At 45.2% G+C, this 14,419-nt stretch overlaps 1 protein-coding gene across 1 annotated transcript; it reads left to right on the top strand.

Annotated features, from left to right (window-relative positions):
* Positions 1-2,289: 2,289 nt before the first annotated feature.
* RGS2 (regulator of G protein signaling 2) lies at positions 2,290-5,180 on the top strand. The gene is made up of 5 exons (XM_053950333.1): positions 2,290-2,414; positions 2,572-2,673; positions 2,773-2,834; positions 3,674-3,840; positions 4,210-5,180. The coding sequence occupies exons 1-5, from the start codon at positions 2,305-2,307 to the stop codon at positions 4,402-4,404; spliced, it is 636 nt and encodes a 211-aa protein (XP_053806308.1). The 5' UTR covers positions 2,290-2,304; the 3' UTR covers positions 4,405-5,180.
* Positions 5,181-14,419: the final 9,239 nt, after the last annotated feature.

The following is a 14,419-nucleotide window of genomic DNA, read 5'->3' as shown; positions in this document are numbered from 1 at the left end:
AGGTCAAATGCTTTTTCTTGGTCTTTGAACATAAATGGAAAACACATTTTATCATGCATAATGTGTAATTTATGTCCTGGCAAAGGTAACTGTCCCAGCTGGAAAATTCACCATGGTGAAGTGAAATTTTGTAAAGTGTCTCTTTTACTGGAAAAAGCAGTAATATCCATGCTTTAAAGTATAATAAATATATAAACCAAAATATACTTAACACAGTTGACAATTTTAATCTAAATAGTTTTTAAACCAAATGTTACAATAATAATTTTTACAAGGTCATCTAAGCCCACAATTCCATATTCAACTTAATTTTTTACCTGTTTTTTCTACACTTGAAAGATATTACACATGTTATAACTGCCTTGCTTAACTGGTACTTCAATTTTATGGGTTTCTAAAAGAAGCAATTAAAAGGTTGAAATAGAAAGTATCAGATAAATACATGATTCATGCTGCAATTTTCCATATGCTGACTACTGCCAACTTTACAACTTGGCAGATGCTGGGAATATCCCAGCTCTACCCTTGCAATCCTCTTCTAGGACCAACAAGAAAACATCTTGTCAGGCTTTAAACATCTGCTGGATCTCTAGTGTGCTACGGGTAGTCTCCCAAAATATAATTGCTTGACCAAACCTTACTGTAGCTCGCTAGACTCTGAAGTTTCCCATTTCCCAATAGCTGGGACATTTTCCCCCATTCAGCTTTGAGAATCAGGTGAAAGAAACTCAAAACCAGCATTCAAACCACGGAAGCCTGCAGTCGGGTGGCAGGTGAGGATGTGCTGTTCTCCTTTGCAGATCATTTGATCCTTTGCAGGGGATGCAGCCTGGAGAAGGCCAGGGCTGAGCTTCCCTGTGTTATTCCAAGCCTGCCTGTGCCAGGCCCGCACGTGTTCCCGCGTGTCACGGGCTGTCCCGCAGCCCCGGGAGGTGTTCCCGCATGTCACAGGCTGTCCCGCAGCCCCGGGCGGTGTTCCCGCGTGTCACGGGCTGTACCGCAGCCCCGGAGCCCTCACAGCTCGCCTGGCCCTGGCTCTCCACGCCCGTGACGAATGAAGCGCTGGAAGGCAATCAGCACACACCCATCCGTCATCCTGGCACTGCCTGCCCCGCTCTTTGCTTTGGCAACTTCACAGAGTTTCTGGAACAGATGCTTTTATAGCACTTAGAGCCCTCATCTTTCCATACTTTCTGCCATGGTAATCACCCTCACAATAATTTTGCTTTATGTAGATACCATATACAGGACTAAGAGCTACCTGTTGCAAAAATAATTTAAAGTGATTTGTTAAAATTTATAGGATTTAACTTTATTCTCCTATCAGATCATCAATATATACTGCAAAGTACAACCAGAAGCAGTGAAAAGTTGTTTAAATGCTGTCACAAATTAATTGGCATTCGTTTTCCCAAGACATCTCATTAAAAGCAAAATGCTTTAGTGCAGTTTGTTAGTGTTCAGCAAGCAGAGCTTTTAAGGACACAGTGATTACCTAAAAGGATTAGACATTTATGCTACGTGACTGTGTTGAGGTCAGATGGTGTTTTGGAAGTCAGTCTCTCTGGACATTGTTTTTTCTGGCAGGAAAGACAGGCTCTAGGGTACTGTGGAGAGGAAGACACATGCACAGAAAAGAGCAGAAAAGCAGAGAGAGGGTAAAGAGAAACTCACATGGTTCCTAAATCCAAATTGTTTGGACATTATACCCTCCAGCTGGATACTGCTGAGAAGGACTACATGGCCTATTCAACAAGCCAAGGGCTGGAGTAAGGCGCTACAACTTCAGCTTCCAGTGCTGGGAGTAATTTACACAATTCACTGGTAGGTGGCAACACTGCCCAGAGCTAAATCCTGTGCAGACACGAGGTGGAAGGGATCCACAGCCTGGGTTAGCAGAGGGGAGACACCAAAAGCACCGTAAGCTCAAACTTAGAGCTACTTCAATTTTTGAAGAAATATGGCTACGTCCTTCTTTTTTTTTTCGTGTACTGGCCACACTCAAAAATCTGACTAACCTTAAAACAAACACCTCCAGAAGAGCAGGGTATGTTTTTGACTGACGGAAAGGACAGCCAGCCCTTTGGCGATGTGACACGCCGAAAGATTTCCAAGGGGGGGGGGGGGGTAAGGAAAAACAAAATAAAGGGGGAAAAGCAGACGTGATGCGGAGGAGAGCCAAGTTTTGCTACGCTGGGAAAGACAGGCAGCCGTGGCTGGCTCGGAGCCGCCCTCAGCCCGGCCCCTCCCGCCCGCGGGGCCATAAGAGCGGGCGCGGTGCGGGCGGGGCCGGAGCGGCCGGGGATGCCGAGCGCGCTGCTGCTGGTGGTGCGGCACGGCGGGCGCATGGAGCGGGGCGGCCGCCGCCGCAGCGAGCCGGAGGAGCCTGACAAGGGCAGGATGAAGAGAACAATGTGAGTCCCCCTCGCCCGCAGGGACGGGAAGCGTTTTTCTTGCCTTCAGGGGCTCTGGGTGACTACCGCTGCAGGAGCCGCCTCAGGGAAAGCGCTGCTGTCGAAAGCTCTGCGAGCTGTCATTTTTAACGAGCATCTCCCTCTTCTTTTTTTCCAGCATTAAAGATTGGAAAACAAGACTGAGCTACTTCCTGCAGAACTCTTCCAATTCTAACAAAAGGAAATCTAAGAAGGCAGGGAAACACCGCAATTACTTCAGGTAAGTTACGAGAAAGAGACTATGTTTAAATAACTCGAGTCTTTCAAAAGCAGTAAAGCTTGAGTGGTGTAGTCTGATGTTCTCCCTCTCTTTCTGCAGACCTTCACCTGAAGAAGCACAGCTGTGGTCAGAAGCCTTTGATGAACTGCTTGCTAACAAATGTAAGTTTGTCTTGAAAAAGTAACATTTGGGAGCAAAGGGAAGGAGAAGTTTATATGTCTGTAAGAGTTTGTTTCCTTCCATGTCGGTATTGTACCCCTCACATAAAGAGCTTTGATTCTGGTTTTGCAAGTTAAATCCCTTTAACAGTGTTTGGGAGTGTTTGGGGTTTTTTTTAATGTAAACTAATAATAAAACAAAGAATACCTCAGTAGATTTTGTTTCTTTCTTGAAACCCCCGTAGCTAAAATCATACCTGTTAGCTTGGCTTTGTCAAATGGGAGAAGGGCATTTATTCCCTGAGCTCACTGCATAAGCAAAGCAAATGCTTTCCAGTAATGTGGGAAGGATCCTGCAACACAGGTTCAGTGATCTTGGGGTTTTACTGTATCTCCGCAAGAAGTGGCATTCACTAGCAAAGCAAAAAGACTAAGAAATAATATTATTATTTGCTCTTTGAGCTTGAGTCATTCTTTCCATTGAAAGACTATTTCAGAGTACTGTAGCAGTCATACCTACTGCAGTGTAAAGGTTAACAGAGGAGACCTTATCTAAAGAAAAATGGGTTTTTTTTAATGCATTCTTAGGTATCACGGAAGGAAACAAAACCATAGAAATGGTTTTATTTTTTGTTTGCCTAAGAAATAACAAACGCGAAGGGAAATCTGCCAAGCTGTTAAAGCATTAACTTGCTTGCAAACATAAATTATGGAATTTTTTTATTGCCATGAAAAAAATAGACCTACAACAAAACATTCTGGTAGAAACTGATATGAACAATAGGTAAAATCAAGGTTCCTGAAATAGTTAATTGATGGTGATATTTTTTTTCTTTCCTTAGATGGTCTTGCTGCTTTCCGAGCTTTTTTAAAGTCTGAGTTTTGTGAAGAGAACATTGAGTTCTGGTTGGCCTGTGAGGACTTCAAGAAAACGAAATCACCCCAAAAGCTGACATCGAAAGCAAAGAAAATCTACAATGACTTCATTGAAAAGGAGGCTCCCAAAGAGGTAAAGAAAAGCTGCTCTGCTCTTTGAGTTGTCACAGCCATTATTTCTTTGAGCTCAAGATACAGATGTCAAACTGCTTTGTACATAATCTCACTGTTAATGTCTGGGTCTGAATATAAGTGCCTTTTCACCAAGCTGGAAAATGGCACAAGCAGTGTTGCAGAGAATTTCCATTCTAACCGAGAAAAGACATATCTGAATTAGTTTTGGTTTTGTGCAAAAGAAGAATTTTCTTAAAGAAAATTCTCCAGTAATTTGACCCTGCAGTAACGGGGTCTTGCCTTTTTCACCTCTTCAGAAGTTGTACTGTGCATTAACCCTTACTTGAATTCTGCTCCAAGGAGTAATGTCCCTCTTTCTGTATTTCAGATAAACATAGACTTCCAGACCAAGAACATGATTGAGCAGAACATCCAGGAAGCCACCCATACCTGCTTCAGTGTGGCACAGAAGAGAGTTTACAGCTTAATGGAGAATAACTCCTACCCGCGGTTTTTGGAATCTGAATTCTACCAGGAACTGTGCAAGAAGACACCTATCAGCAGAGCAGCCCAGGGCACATGAGTGATGGAGAGGAGGGAGAAGCAACTTCTGGGCTAGCAAGGAAGCCAAGCCACAGCTCATGAGCAGCACCCTGACCCAACATATTGGGGCACTGAGCACTCAGTCTGTATGCCACGGTGCAAGGACAAATACTGACTTCGGTGCAGAGCTGATGGCCCAGAGTGACGCTGTTGGAGGGTGTTCAGGGGACATGGCAGAAGCGTGGCTGCCAGCCGCCGGCGCTGCCCTTCTCTGGCAGTGCTGCAGCGAGAGGTGGCTGTGCAGGAGCCCTTCTGTCACGGCCAAGGAGCGTTGTGACAGATCCGGACAGAGCTTCCTTCTTGGGAACAGAAGCTGCTCTCTGCACTTTGGCACTGCTGGGAACTTGAGTAATTGGTTGCCTATTTATTTTTCCTAAACATCCCCCAGCGTTGCTGTTGTCGGTGGCTCTGTGTGCTCACACCGGTTCTGTTACTGCCTTGAGCTGCCAAGAGCTGTGCTGGGTTTCTGTGCAACCTCTTCACAGTAACAGCATTGTGAGGGCAGGAAAGGATAGAATAACTCAGTTCCCAGAGGAACAGGTTCTGCAGCTAAAGTATGCAGGGCTGGGTTTTGTCAGCAGGGCTGTTGGGGCCAGACTGAGGGCAGAACTTGGCCAAGGTGAAAAAGAGCTGTATAGTACTATATTTATATGTGGATTATGATTGTGTTGAATGCTGCAATGTCATAATTCTGTCTTGAAGACAGCAAGCTTCAGTGAAGTTTTACTGTTTTTAATAAACTATTTTGGTACAAAGCTTCTTTTGTTGCCCAATATGTGTTGCACACACAGATAAACACTGTCTGGCACTTGACTCCAGAGTATGGGAACTGTGGGTCCTGGGTGAGATCTTAATAGGGCTAATATTAAAGCAGTTAGTTCTTAATCTATGAATTGAGTTTTCTGTTTGGGTTTTATCAACAGAATAAAAACCTTCAGAGCTTGAAAGCTTAACAGGGAGACGTGTTCAACCACATCTTCTGTCCCAACATGTCTGTGAAGACAACCTCTAAGATGCGCAAGGCACACACACATTCAGCTACCCATGATGCCAGATCAAACAGAGCAGCAGTGCTGCTGTACCTCACAGGATGCTGCTGGGAACACAGGCACCCTGAGTGCTGCACTTGCTCCTGCCCAAGACATCTGCTTCAGAAAGGGTTTAGGAGGACTTTAGTATCACAAAACCTGTACAAAGTCAGGAGAGGCAATAGTACAAAAAAGGCATTTGACTCCCAGCTAGGTGACAGTGGCTTGGGGGAAAGTTACTGGTCATTGTTATTCCATGTACTATTTTTCCCAAAACCAGTCTCTAGTTAGCTTTGTGGCATCTGCATTTCAGGTCTGTTTATGTCCTGGCTGCAGCTATTTTTATTCTAATGCTCAGTTTTTCAGCTGTAATTGCTTATTTCACGTATATCCACAGCAGTCTCTTCTATAACACTACGCTTTTCCAAGCATTAAGAAAATTCTAACTATGGTTTTTTCTACTTCAATTACACATCCAAAAAGCTGTTCAAAAGCAACTCCTTCAGGTCTGTATATATGCAATGTAGGAGAGGAGCCTACAAGAAAGATAGAGAGGGACTTTTCACAGGAGCACAGAGTGACAAGAAAAAGGGGAATGGATTCCAACAGAGTAGGTCAGATTTAGATTAGATATTAGGAGGAAGTGCTTTGCTGTGAGGGTGGAGAGGCATTGGACCTGGTAGCCCAGAGAAGCTGTGGCTGCCCCATCTCTGGAAGTGTTCAAGGCCAGGTTGGACAGAGCTTTGAGCAGCCTGGTCTGGTGGGAGGTTCCCTGCCCGTGGGAGGGGGGCTGGAACTAGATCATCTTTAGGGCTTCTTCCAACCCCAATCAGTCTATGACTACATGAAAATTCTATGTATAGTAAATGCATGCATACCCACAGTTATACGTGTCTATGATACTGGCTCTGTGCACAGAAATTTATTTGATACAGCCCCTGTTGCAGCCTGAACTGCTGCTAGTAAAGTCCAGGGTAAAGAGGCAAAAAGGGCCTTTGCATGGTATCCACAGTTGTTTTGGGTGAGATGTTCAGAGTCAAAAGCACACGCGTGGAGGGTCCAGGTTTCTCTCTCCCAAGGGGCCCCGGGGGTGAACCTGGTCTCAGGGCAGTACAAAGATAAGGGCCAATCAGGGAATAGGGAGAGAGTAGCTCAAGGACATGGGAACAGATACAGGAACAGGGGAAGGAGCCAATGCGGTTTTAACAGCTTTTTGAGAGAAGCTTCTTGTGTCTCCCCAACCCAGAGGATGCCCCCCAGGGTCTCCACAACTCCCCATTTCAATATTAGTAAGAAAGCTTCTCTGAAGGATCAACTGAATCAACACAAAATGACAAAAACAATCAAAAGCACCCATAAGACAATTTTCAAAATGCTAACAATTCTGAGTCCCCAGTGTCCAAATAGATTTTCTTGGAGCTGGCAGGATGGATGCAGGGTTTTCTTAGTACAGTTCATCAGCAAACTGAGTCAGGGGAAGGTTCTTTCAGCAGGGACTGGTTCTCTGCCACCTGTGGCAGTGATGTTGGCTGTGATTGGCTTTGTATGAGGTAGTGTAGGTGGTGGTGTGCCTGTTGGAAACTCTAAGAAGAAATCATTAACTTTTAAAAAAAAGATGGTTACTTTAGGGAAACTTTCCTTTCTTTCCCTCCCAATCACGCTCCCTCTGGTATTATGAAGGAACTCTGGGGAAAGGGATTAGTGGAGGGAGGCCATGGAAAAGAGGAAATGGAGGTAGGAATTTATGGAACATAAAAAAGGGGTAATAGGACAATGGAAAGGAAAAAGGGAGAGTGGGAGGGAGGCAGGGAGGCCACAGGTATTGAGGAAGGGTATTAAAAGAAGTGGGACTTATCTGATTGGAAGGTTCAGTCATTATGGAGGTGGACTTTTGGATGCAGGACAGCTCATCGGTGTTCTTGCTATAGGTGGCTGGGGATGTGACAGCCGACTCTCATGCAGCTACATTTGCTGATCAAATCCATATAAAGTTAAATCCACATAAAGAAAGCACAAGAAAAAATCATCCCTAATTTCCTGCAACAGAGGTTTTTTACTAACAAGGGAAAACAGATTTGGGCTGATAATTGACTTTGTAATGTAACAAAAGAATAAAAATAGCCAGAAGTATACCTATTAAAGACTCAGACCTGGGGCAGGAATAATTCTATGAAGATTCAACTGTGCCAGTTTGGGATGTAGTAATTAACCACATTTGCTGGTGTCTTGTTTTAAGGAAAGAAACATTTCTAGTTTCAGCAGGTGCCTGAACAACTTATAGCACAGTATATAGCGGAAAGTAACTGGAGCTGTTATGCCTGGCATCCCTGCCTGAGGCTGCCCTGGGGTATTTTTAAAATCTGACTGGTGAGTATTAAGCATGAGGAAGGCCATGCAGGCAGCTCTGCAGCTACCACAGAGCAAGCCACTGGGCTCGCAAAGCAACCGAGCCATGCCAAGTCCCTTGCACAGTCTGTCTGCAGCACAGAGAGGCCTGGCTCCACAGCCAAGCTGTGCAGCAAAACAACCTAGTGTATCAACAGAAAAAAAAATTAAAAACATCTTGTTAGTAAAATCCAACACACAACATTCCTTCCAATCGCTGCTTTTCCATTTTTAATCTGTTTTTCCAACTCCTAGGAGGAAGCTTCACTAGAAAACCAGGTACTACAGGCACACTGGAAGTGCTGCAGCCCAAGATATTGCTATGAACATTTCCTATGGAAATAAAACCCCAACGATTGCTTTAAGAGATGCTGGTTCTGTACTCCAGGCAGCCTTACAGCTGCAGTTCAAATTGGTACTCCGGTATCAGTATCCAATGGCAAGAAATAACGAACCACTCCTTCCCACACAGCCCATCCACATTCACACACCTCCACTTCCACCAGGCTGCTCACTGCTAAACACACTGTGATGCCAGGGATAGGACTGGCAAGGGGACAGGACTGGCATGGGAACGGCAAGGGGAGGGTGACAGAACTGGGGTCCTCTAGGTCAAGGTCTGGGCGCTGCTCAGCAGCTGGCCAGAGCACTGTCCATTTTTTTAGCCTCCAGCAGGTTATAAAACTGCTCCTGCCCACATTCACTATCTGGGATACAGGCTGGAGCTGCCCAGGCAGAAAATAAGAAGGATCTCAGTGAATAGCTGCAAAGGAGCATGGAGCCTGGACAAATGTGTAAACAAGCCTAGCACTGATAGGGAACAGACAGCCTTCTGCAAAAAGCTGAGGAGTGAGAAGTGGGCATCTGCAGGAGGGCACCCCAGCACCTGGGTGCTGCCTCCAGCCACACAGCGAGCCCAGATTGATCCCAAGCAAGTCACTGCCAGCCCATGCCATCCTAACATACCTGATAACTGCACATAGGTCTGAGGATCTGGAATTGCTGAAATACCCCTGCTGTTGGAGTGCATGAGACAGAAGCCTCTCAGAGTCCTTCAGAGACATAAAGAAATGTAGGGTTTGAATTAGACCCTTTAAAGAAGCTGAAATATATTAAGTCACATAGATATGAAGTAGAAGTGTAAATTAAAGTTTTAAGTAAGTGGAAGTGTAAGTTATAGTCTTAAGTGAGTAGAAATATATCTTAAGTGCCTTAAGAGACCGTGTTAGCTCGTAAGGCCCTAAAACTAGTTTAAAGTTCAGTAGATTAGCTCCAGACATAACAAAAACATAGCAGAACATTGCTTGTGTTTCTAGATAGAATAGATAGAATTATTGACATAAACAGATAAAGCTATATGTGTAAATAGATAAAATTATATGCGGAAAAATTTAGGTAATAACTGACACCACTTTCATATTACTTTCGTACTACTTTTGTACATTAGAATTATGCTTGGATTGGTTTAGGAAGAATGTTTTAGAATCATGTTTTTATCTGATTGGATGTTTTATGAATAAAATGTCCCTGTAATGGGGTGCAAGGAGAATGAAGAAGAACAAGAAGAAGAAGAAAGAAGAGAAATGGCTGTTATTCCTTCTGCTTCTTCTTCTTCTCCTCCATCATCATCATCACCATCAAGAAGAAAGAAACCTGCTGCAGCTGCTCCTTCTCAGAACTTTAGACTCTATGCCAGGGACTCTATGCCAGGTAGAAGCTACTGATGCTGCTGCAGCTTTTGCTCAGGACTTTATGCTAGAAAGCTTTTAGCACGGACTTTAATATCTTGAACTCTTTGCCTTTGAGACTCAGCAAATCTGGAATAACAGCAACTTCTAATTATCCACGTATCACTATTTTTAAATCACAGTGTCACAATAGTTGGTGTTTTTCCTAGCTGCTAGACACAAGCAGTTTCCCTACTCATGTATCACATAAAAATACACCTCTCACCTTTATGACAATGAAGAGAAATTCAAAATTGCAACTGGAGTATCTCTAGCAATTCCTCAAACAAGAACTTGAAGCAAAGACTACACAATCATTTTAAAAAGCAGTAAATCTAATTTTTTTAGCCAACCACATCATTTTGAGAAACTAGGTCAGGAGTTTCAACTGACCACATCCAGCAACAATTTGGGTTTTGAAGGGCTTGCCTAGACACCACAGCACAGGGCAAACTGAAGGAGAGTCCTCTGTGCTGCCAAGATGCAACATGTAAATTAACCTTCTAAAGAACAACACCAAGGCTGCTGACCCTCATCAAGAGCTCTGTGGTGCAAAGACTGGAGAGGGCCCCTGAGAGCAGGGCGAGCTCAGCAACAAGGATGATTCACCACTCCAGGAGAATGGGAAAGCAATGCCATGCAGTAAACAAATGATAGTGCAGGGATCTTGCTCCATGGATTTGTGTGTTGTGGCTGAAAGATAAAACCAGACTATAAATACAATCAATCTGCTTCTCCACTTGAAATTGCATCTCTCCCTTTGGAAAAAGGGACACTAATGATGGTTTAAAGGGCTGCAGAGGTATGCATGTATGTGTGTGGAAGGTTTTCTGGAATGAGACTTTCTAATTTGGCAACTTGAACAGAGAAGAAACATGACCTTTAGAAATAGTTTTAGGATCTTCATGGGTTTGTTTTTTTTTGATCCAGATTTAACTTACTGTGATTCAAGAGGGAAAAACTGGTCAGAAGCTGGGACAGCATTCCAAATTCAGCTTCCTTCAGGTGGCACAGCTAACATGTGCCAGAGAGCCACAAGGCTTCCACATCAATGCAAGGTGCACCACAGAGACAGCCCAGAAACAGAGCTGGTGACAGACCCACCTGCCTATCTGCAGCTCAGGGTGTTGATCCATCTGGGAGCAAGAGCTGTACAGGAGGCTGTACCTACAGCAACATTCAGGGGGAAACAGAAGCATCTCAAGGCTGAGCTTAAATGGAGATCTCTCCAATGGGCAGCAGGTGGGGAGTACAGGAGGGACTGGTCAGGGCAGTTAAATCATCAGTGCTCTCAGGGTCCTGACACAAATATGGAGATGTCCTTTTCTGAAAGTTCCTGCGCCATCCATATGAGCCCATCAGCTCAGACTGTTTCTGAGGGGGCTCCACAATTGGATTTGTGGTGAACACCCTCAGCAATTTGCCTCACTGAGTTCTGTAGCTGTGCTAATTGGCATTACCCTGAGTGCCCTGACTGAGAAATGAGGGCTGGCCAGCCCAGGGAAAACAGTCTCACTGTTAACCTATGTAGGAGTTTAAAATGTGAGTCCTTTGGCAATCTTTCATTAAAATAATCATTTAGATCAGAGTTTCCAGCAGCTACAAAGTACCCATGAGCATCAATTTAAAAATGTTCCATTAAAAATATTAAATATTCCATTGAAGATAATCTAATTGACATAAATTAGTACTTATGTTTCCCAGCCAGTTTTCCCACTTGGGATCTCATGGAATAAGTTGAGTTTCTGTGTTACAGATTTAGACTAGTGAGCAGCTTGCTGGTTTTTTGGATGGGAGCCTGCCTTTGGGCTTCAAGGGGACATGGTACCACTATGATTTTTACAGGGCTCGGAAAGTCAGCTGTCCAATATGGAAAAGACATTCTGGAGCAGAGTGGGCAGCTTAATGAGCTGGACACCATTTGTCTTTGTGGGTGTCCAAGGGAAATGGAAATACCAGGAGCACAGCAGAGGGGCTATGCTGGCACCCTCTTGTTTCGACGATTGCTTTTAAAGGCCCTTGGGATTACCGGGTCCACTGGGACCAGCCGGAGCTGGTGGGGCTGAGCCTGGGAGGCAAAGGGGCGCTGGGGGAGAGCCGTCCCAAGTGTCCCGGGTCCGTCACAGCTGTGGCATGCACAGACCTTGGAGGGTTCCCAGCTCTCAGCAGGCTCCGTATTGCGTCAGGGAGATTCTGTGCCAGGTGTGGCAGCCCTGCCTGGCACCTGCCCAGCCCGAGCACGGCTGTTGGCAGAGCTGAGCTATCTTCTGTGCTTGGCTCCTGCTGTGGGCTGTCCCTGATACCTGCTGTGGGCTGGGTCCAGGTGTCGGCACACAGCAGGGAGTGCCTGCCAGGCAGGACAGTACTCTTCGGCTGCCTTTGGTGCCATTGGCACACCGAGATGTCATTTTTGTCCCTTGTCCCCCCTGTAGGCTGCTGGCTTTTCCAACAGGTCCTTCTGTTTTCAAAACGAGAGATCGGCTTGCTCGGCAGCCAGCAGCCCTTCAAGATGAAAATGCCAGATAAATGTGCAGCATAAATGGGTCACAGTTGAGAGCTGAGGGAGAGCTCAGCCGTGACTTCAGGAGCAGAGAGTCACAGAGCTCTGTGGAGGTCAGGGTGCAGTGACATAGTTACACAGTCCCACTGGCTGCATCTCTGTGATGCTGTGGAGATTTTGCTTGTTCCAACAGGCTAAGACCTGTGTGAATGCATAGGACACTACTGAACAACAGAATATTCCAAACAAAGGCTCCTGGCTTCACTCTTTTTAGAGGGAAACACAAAGTGCTGTACAGAGCTGGCTGTAAGAAGGGGTTGGGTGGCTGTCTTGTAGCTGTTTGAGGAAATATGAGAGCCCACAATTTTTCTGAAGTGTGGTGTTCTGAAACACAAACACATTTGTAAACAGTTTCTCCTTTTGTATGTTTCCTTATAGAAACAAACAAAAAAAATCACAGTGGCATAAACCCCGCTGTGCTCTAGAACAAGCAGCCTTTGCACACTGAAAGGTTTCTTGGTCTGTTCCTGCCCTGTAACTTTTGGAGAAAGTACCTACACCTCACATGCAAGAACTTTAGCAAATCTCTTTGTATTTTTTTTTTTTTCAAGGTTGCTAATTTTGGGAGAACCTCCTGAAAGGGGCTTTCACCTGCCTTTCCTTTTCATGGCTGGAATAGGAAGAAATAAGTTTCTTTATCAGCTCTGTTGAGCACCACGGTTAATCTCTTTCAGTAATTTCATTCCTATGAGAAAACCAAATATTTATCAGGGCAACAAAATAATGACAACGCCTAGTATCGAAAGGAGCAGCAAGAAGCAGCTACATGATTTGCAGCCCACATCCTGGCTAATGCACCTGTTCTGCAACATGCCTGCTGTATTTAACCCAGACTATTACGTAAAGCCTACTTGAGCAAAGTCTACTTTTTATGGTGTTCATCAAGGGTTTGAGCATAGTGTTGGATCTGGTGCCAAATAACCCCAGAGCAGTGGAACTCCTGCTCTGTGCAGAGTTAAAAGTCTGCTGAGGGAAAACCAGCTCAGCATTGCCCAGCTGACCACCAGTGGGATATCCCTGCATCCAGGGATAACCAGAGCCCTTCTCCAGCCTCCTCTGAGCAAGGGCCTGGACATCTCTGGTTCACCCCACGGCATCACTCTGTGATAGAGATAGGGAAACCAAATCATTGATTGTTAGTTAAGGGATGTACATAAGACCTAGAATGATATATTTGGAAATATTAAATACAGATCCTCAGCTTTGTGCCGGGCAATTATACCAATCTAGAGCATCCAGAAAATCTCAATTAATGCAGTATAACTGAAACAGCAAAGCAGGAATTATACCCATAATCAGATTGTAATAGCCAGCTCCTAAGATAGCACCTAGAAACCCCGGAGGATGGTGAGTCTCTCTGAAACACCCCTGCAGCAGTCACTGGTACACTGTTATGAACAGGAGTATGACTCCAGCCCAGCAGCCTAGCCCAATTACAGGAGTACTGGGACTGAAGAGGAGCACCCCTGGCACAGGAAGTGGCTTCCCTAGGGAAGACAGAGCATTCCCATCAAGCCAGCCACATGGCTGGCAGCATGGTCAAAACAGGACATTGCAGAGGATGGCTGGCCACTAGTGAGGGGAACAGCCTGCCAAGCATTTGCTTCAGCCCCATGAATTACCACTGAGTGAAGGCTTCAGGGTCAGGCTCAGGATGAGAGTCATCCCTTGTTTCCACAGGAACAGGTAGAATTAGCACGGACTTGGAGAGGAGTCCCTGTGGAACATGTTTTCCACTAGGAAATAGTAAGTGACTAACGATGATGGCAATCAACAAGTTAGGAAATAATGACCAAACACACCAGCAGCTCTTCTGAGTAAGCACAGGATGGTGGAGTATTGCTCTGCAGCTGCCCAGGGGGAGGGCTGTGCTCAGGCAGGTGCTGCTCATGACAACCAGAGGGCCAGGAATCAATGCTACCAGAAACAAGCAAACATGAGGGGAACAAAGTACTATTTACAAGCAAAGAACATATCAGCTGCAGGTTTTGCATGGGGTCTCAGTGCCACAGACAACAGAGGTGAGTGGAAGAACTGTCACTAAGGAAGCGTGGGTGTAGCTGACAGCAGATTGCCAGCAGATAGGAAATATTCCCCCCTTCAGATCAAGGGGAGCTTGCAGTCCCCAAGGGTAGAAATAATGCAGCTGCTTTGCTTCTTTGCTGACAACAAAGCATAGCTTGTGCCTGTGGGGCTTAGTACAGCCTAAATTACTTTTTCTGGGGACAAGTCACTTGCAGTACTGACATAACCACAAAAGAATACACGGGTTATTTTAATAGCAGTTTACCCCAG

The sequence above is a fragment of the Vidua chalybeata genome, chromosome 9, assembly GCF_026979565.1.
Source record: "Vidua chalybeata isolate OUT-0048 chromosome 9, bVidCha1 merged haplotype, whole genome shotgun sequence".
Classification (NCBI taxonomy): domain Eukaryota; kingdom Metazoa; phylum Chordata; class Aves; order Passeriformes; family Viduidae; genus Vidua; species Vidua chalybeata.
Note: the sequence above shows the minus strand (reverse complement) of the source record. Positions and strands in the feature narration are given on the sequence as shown.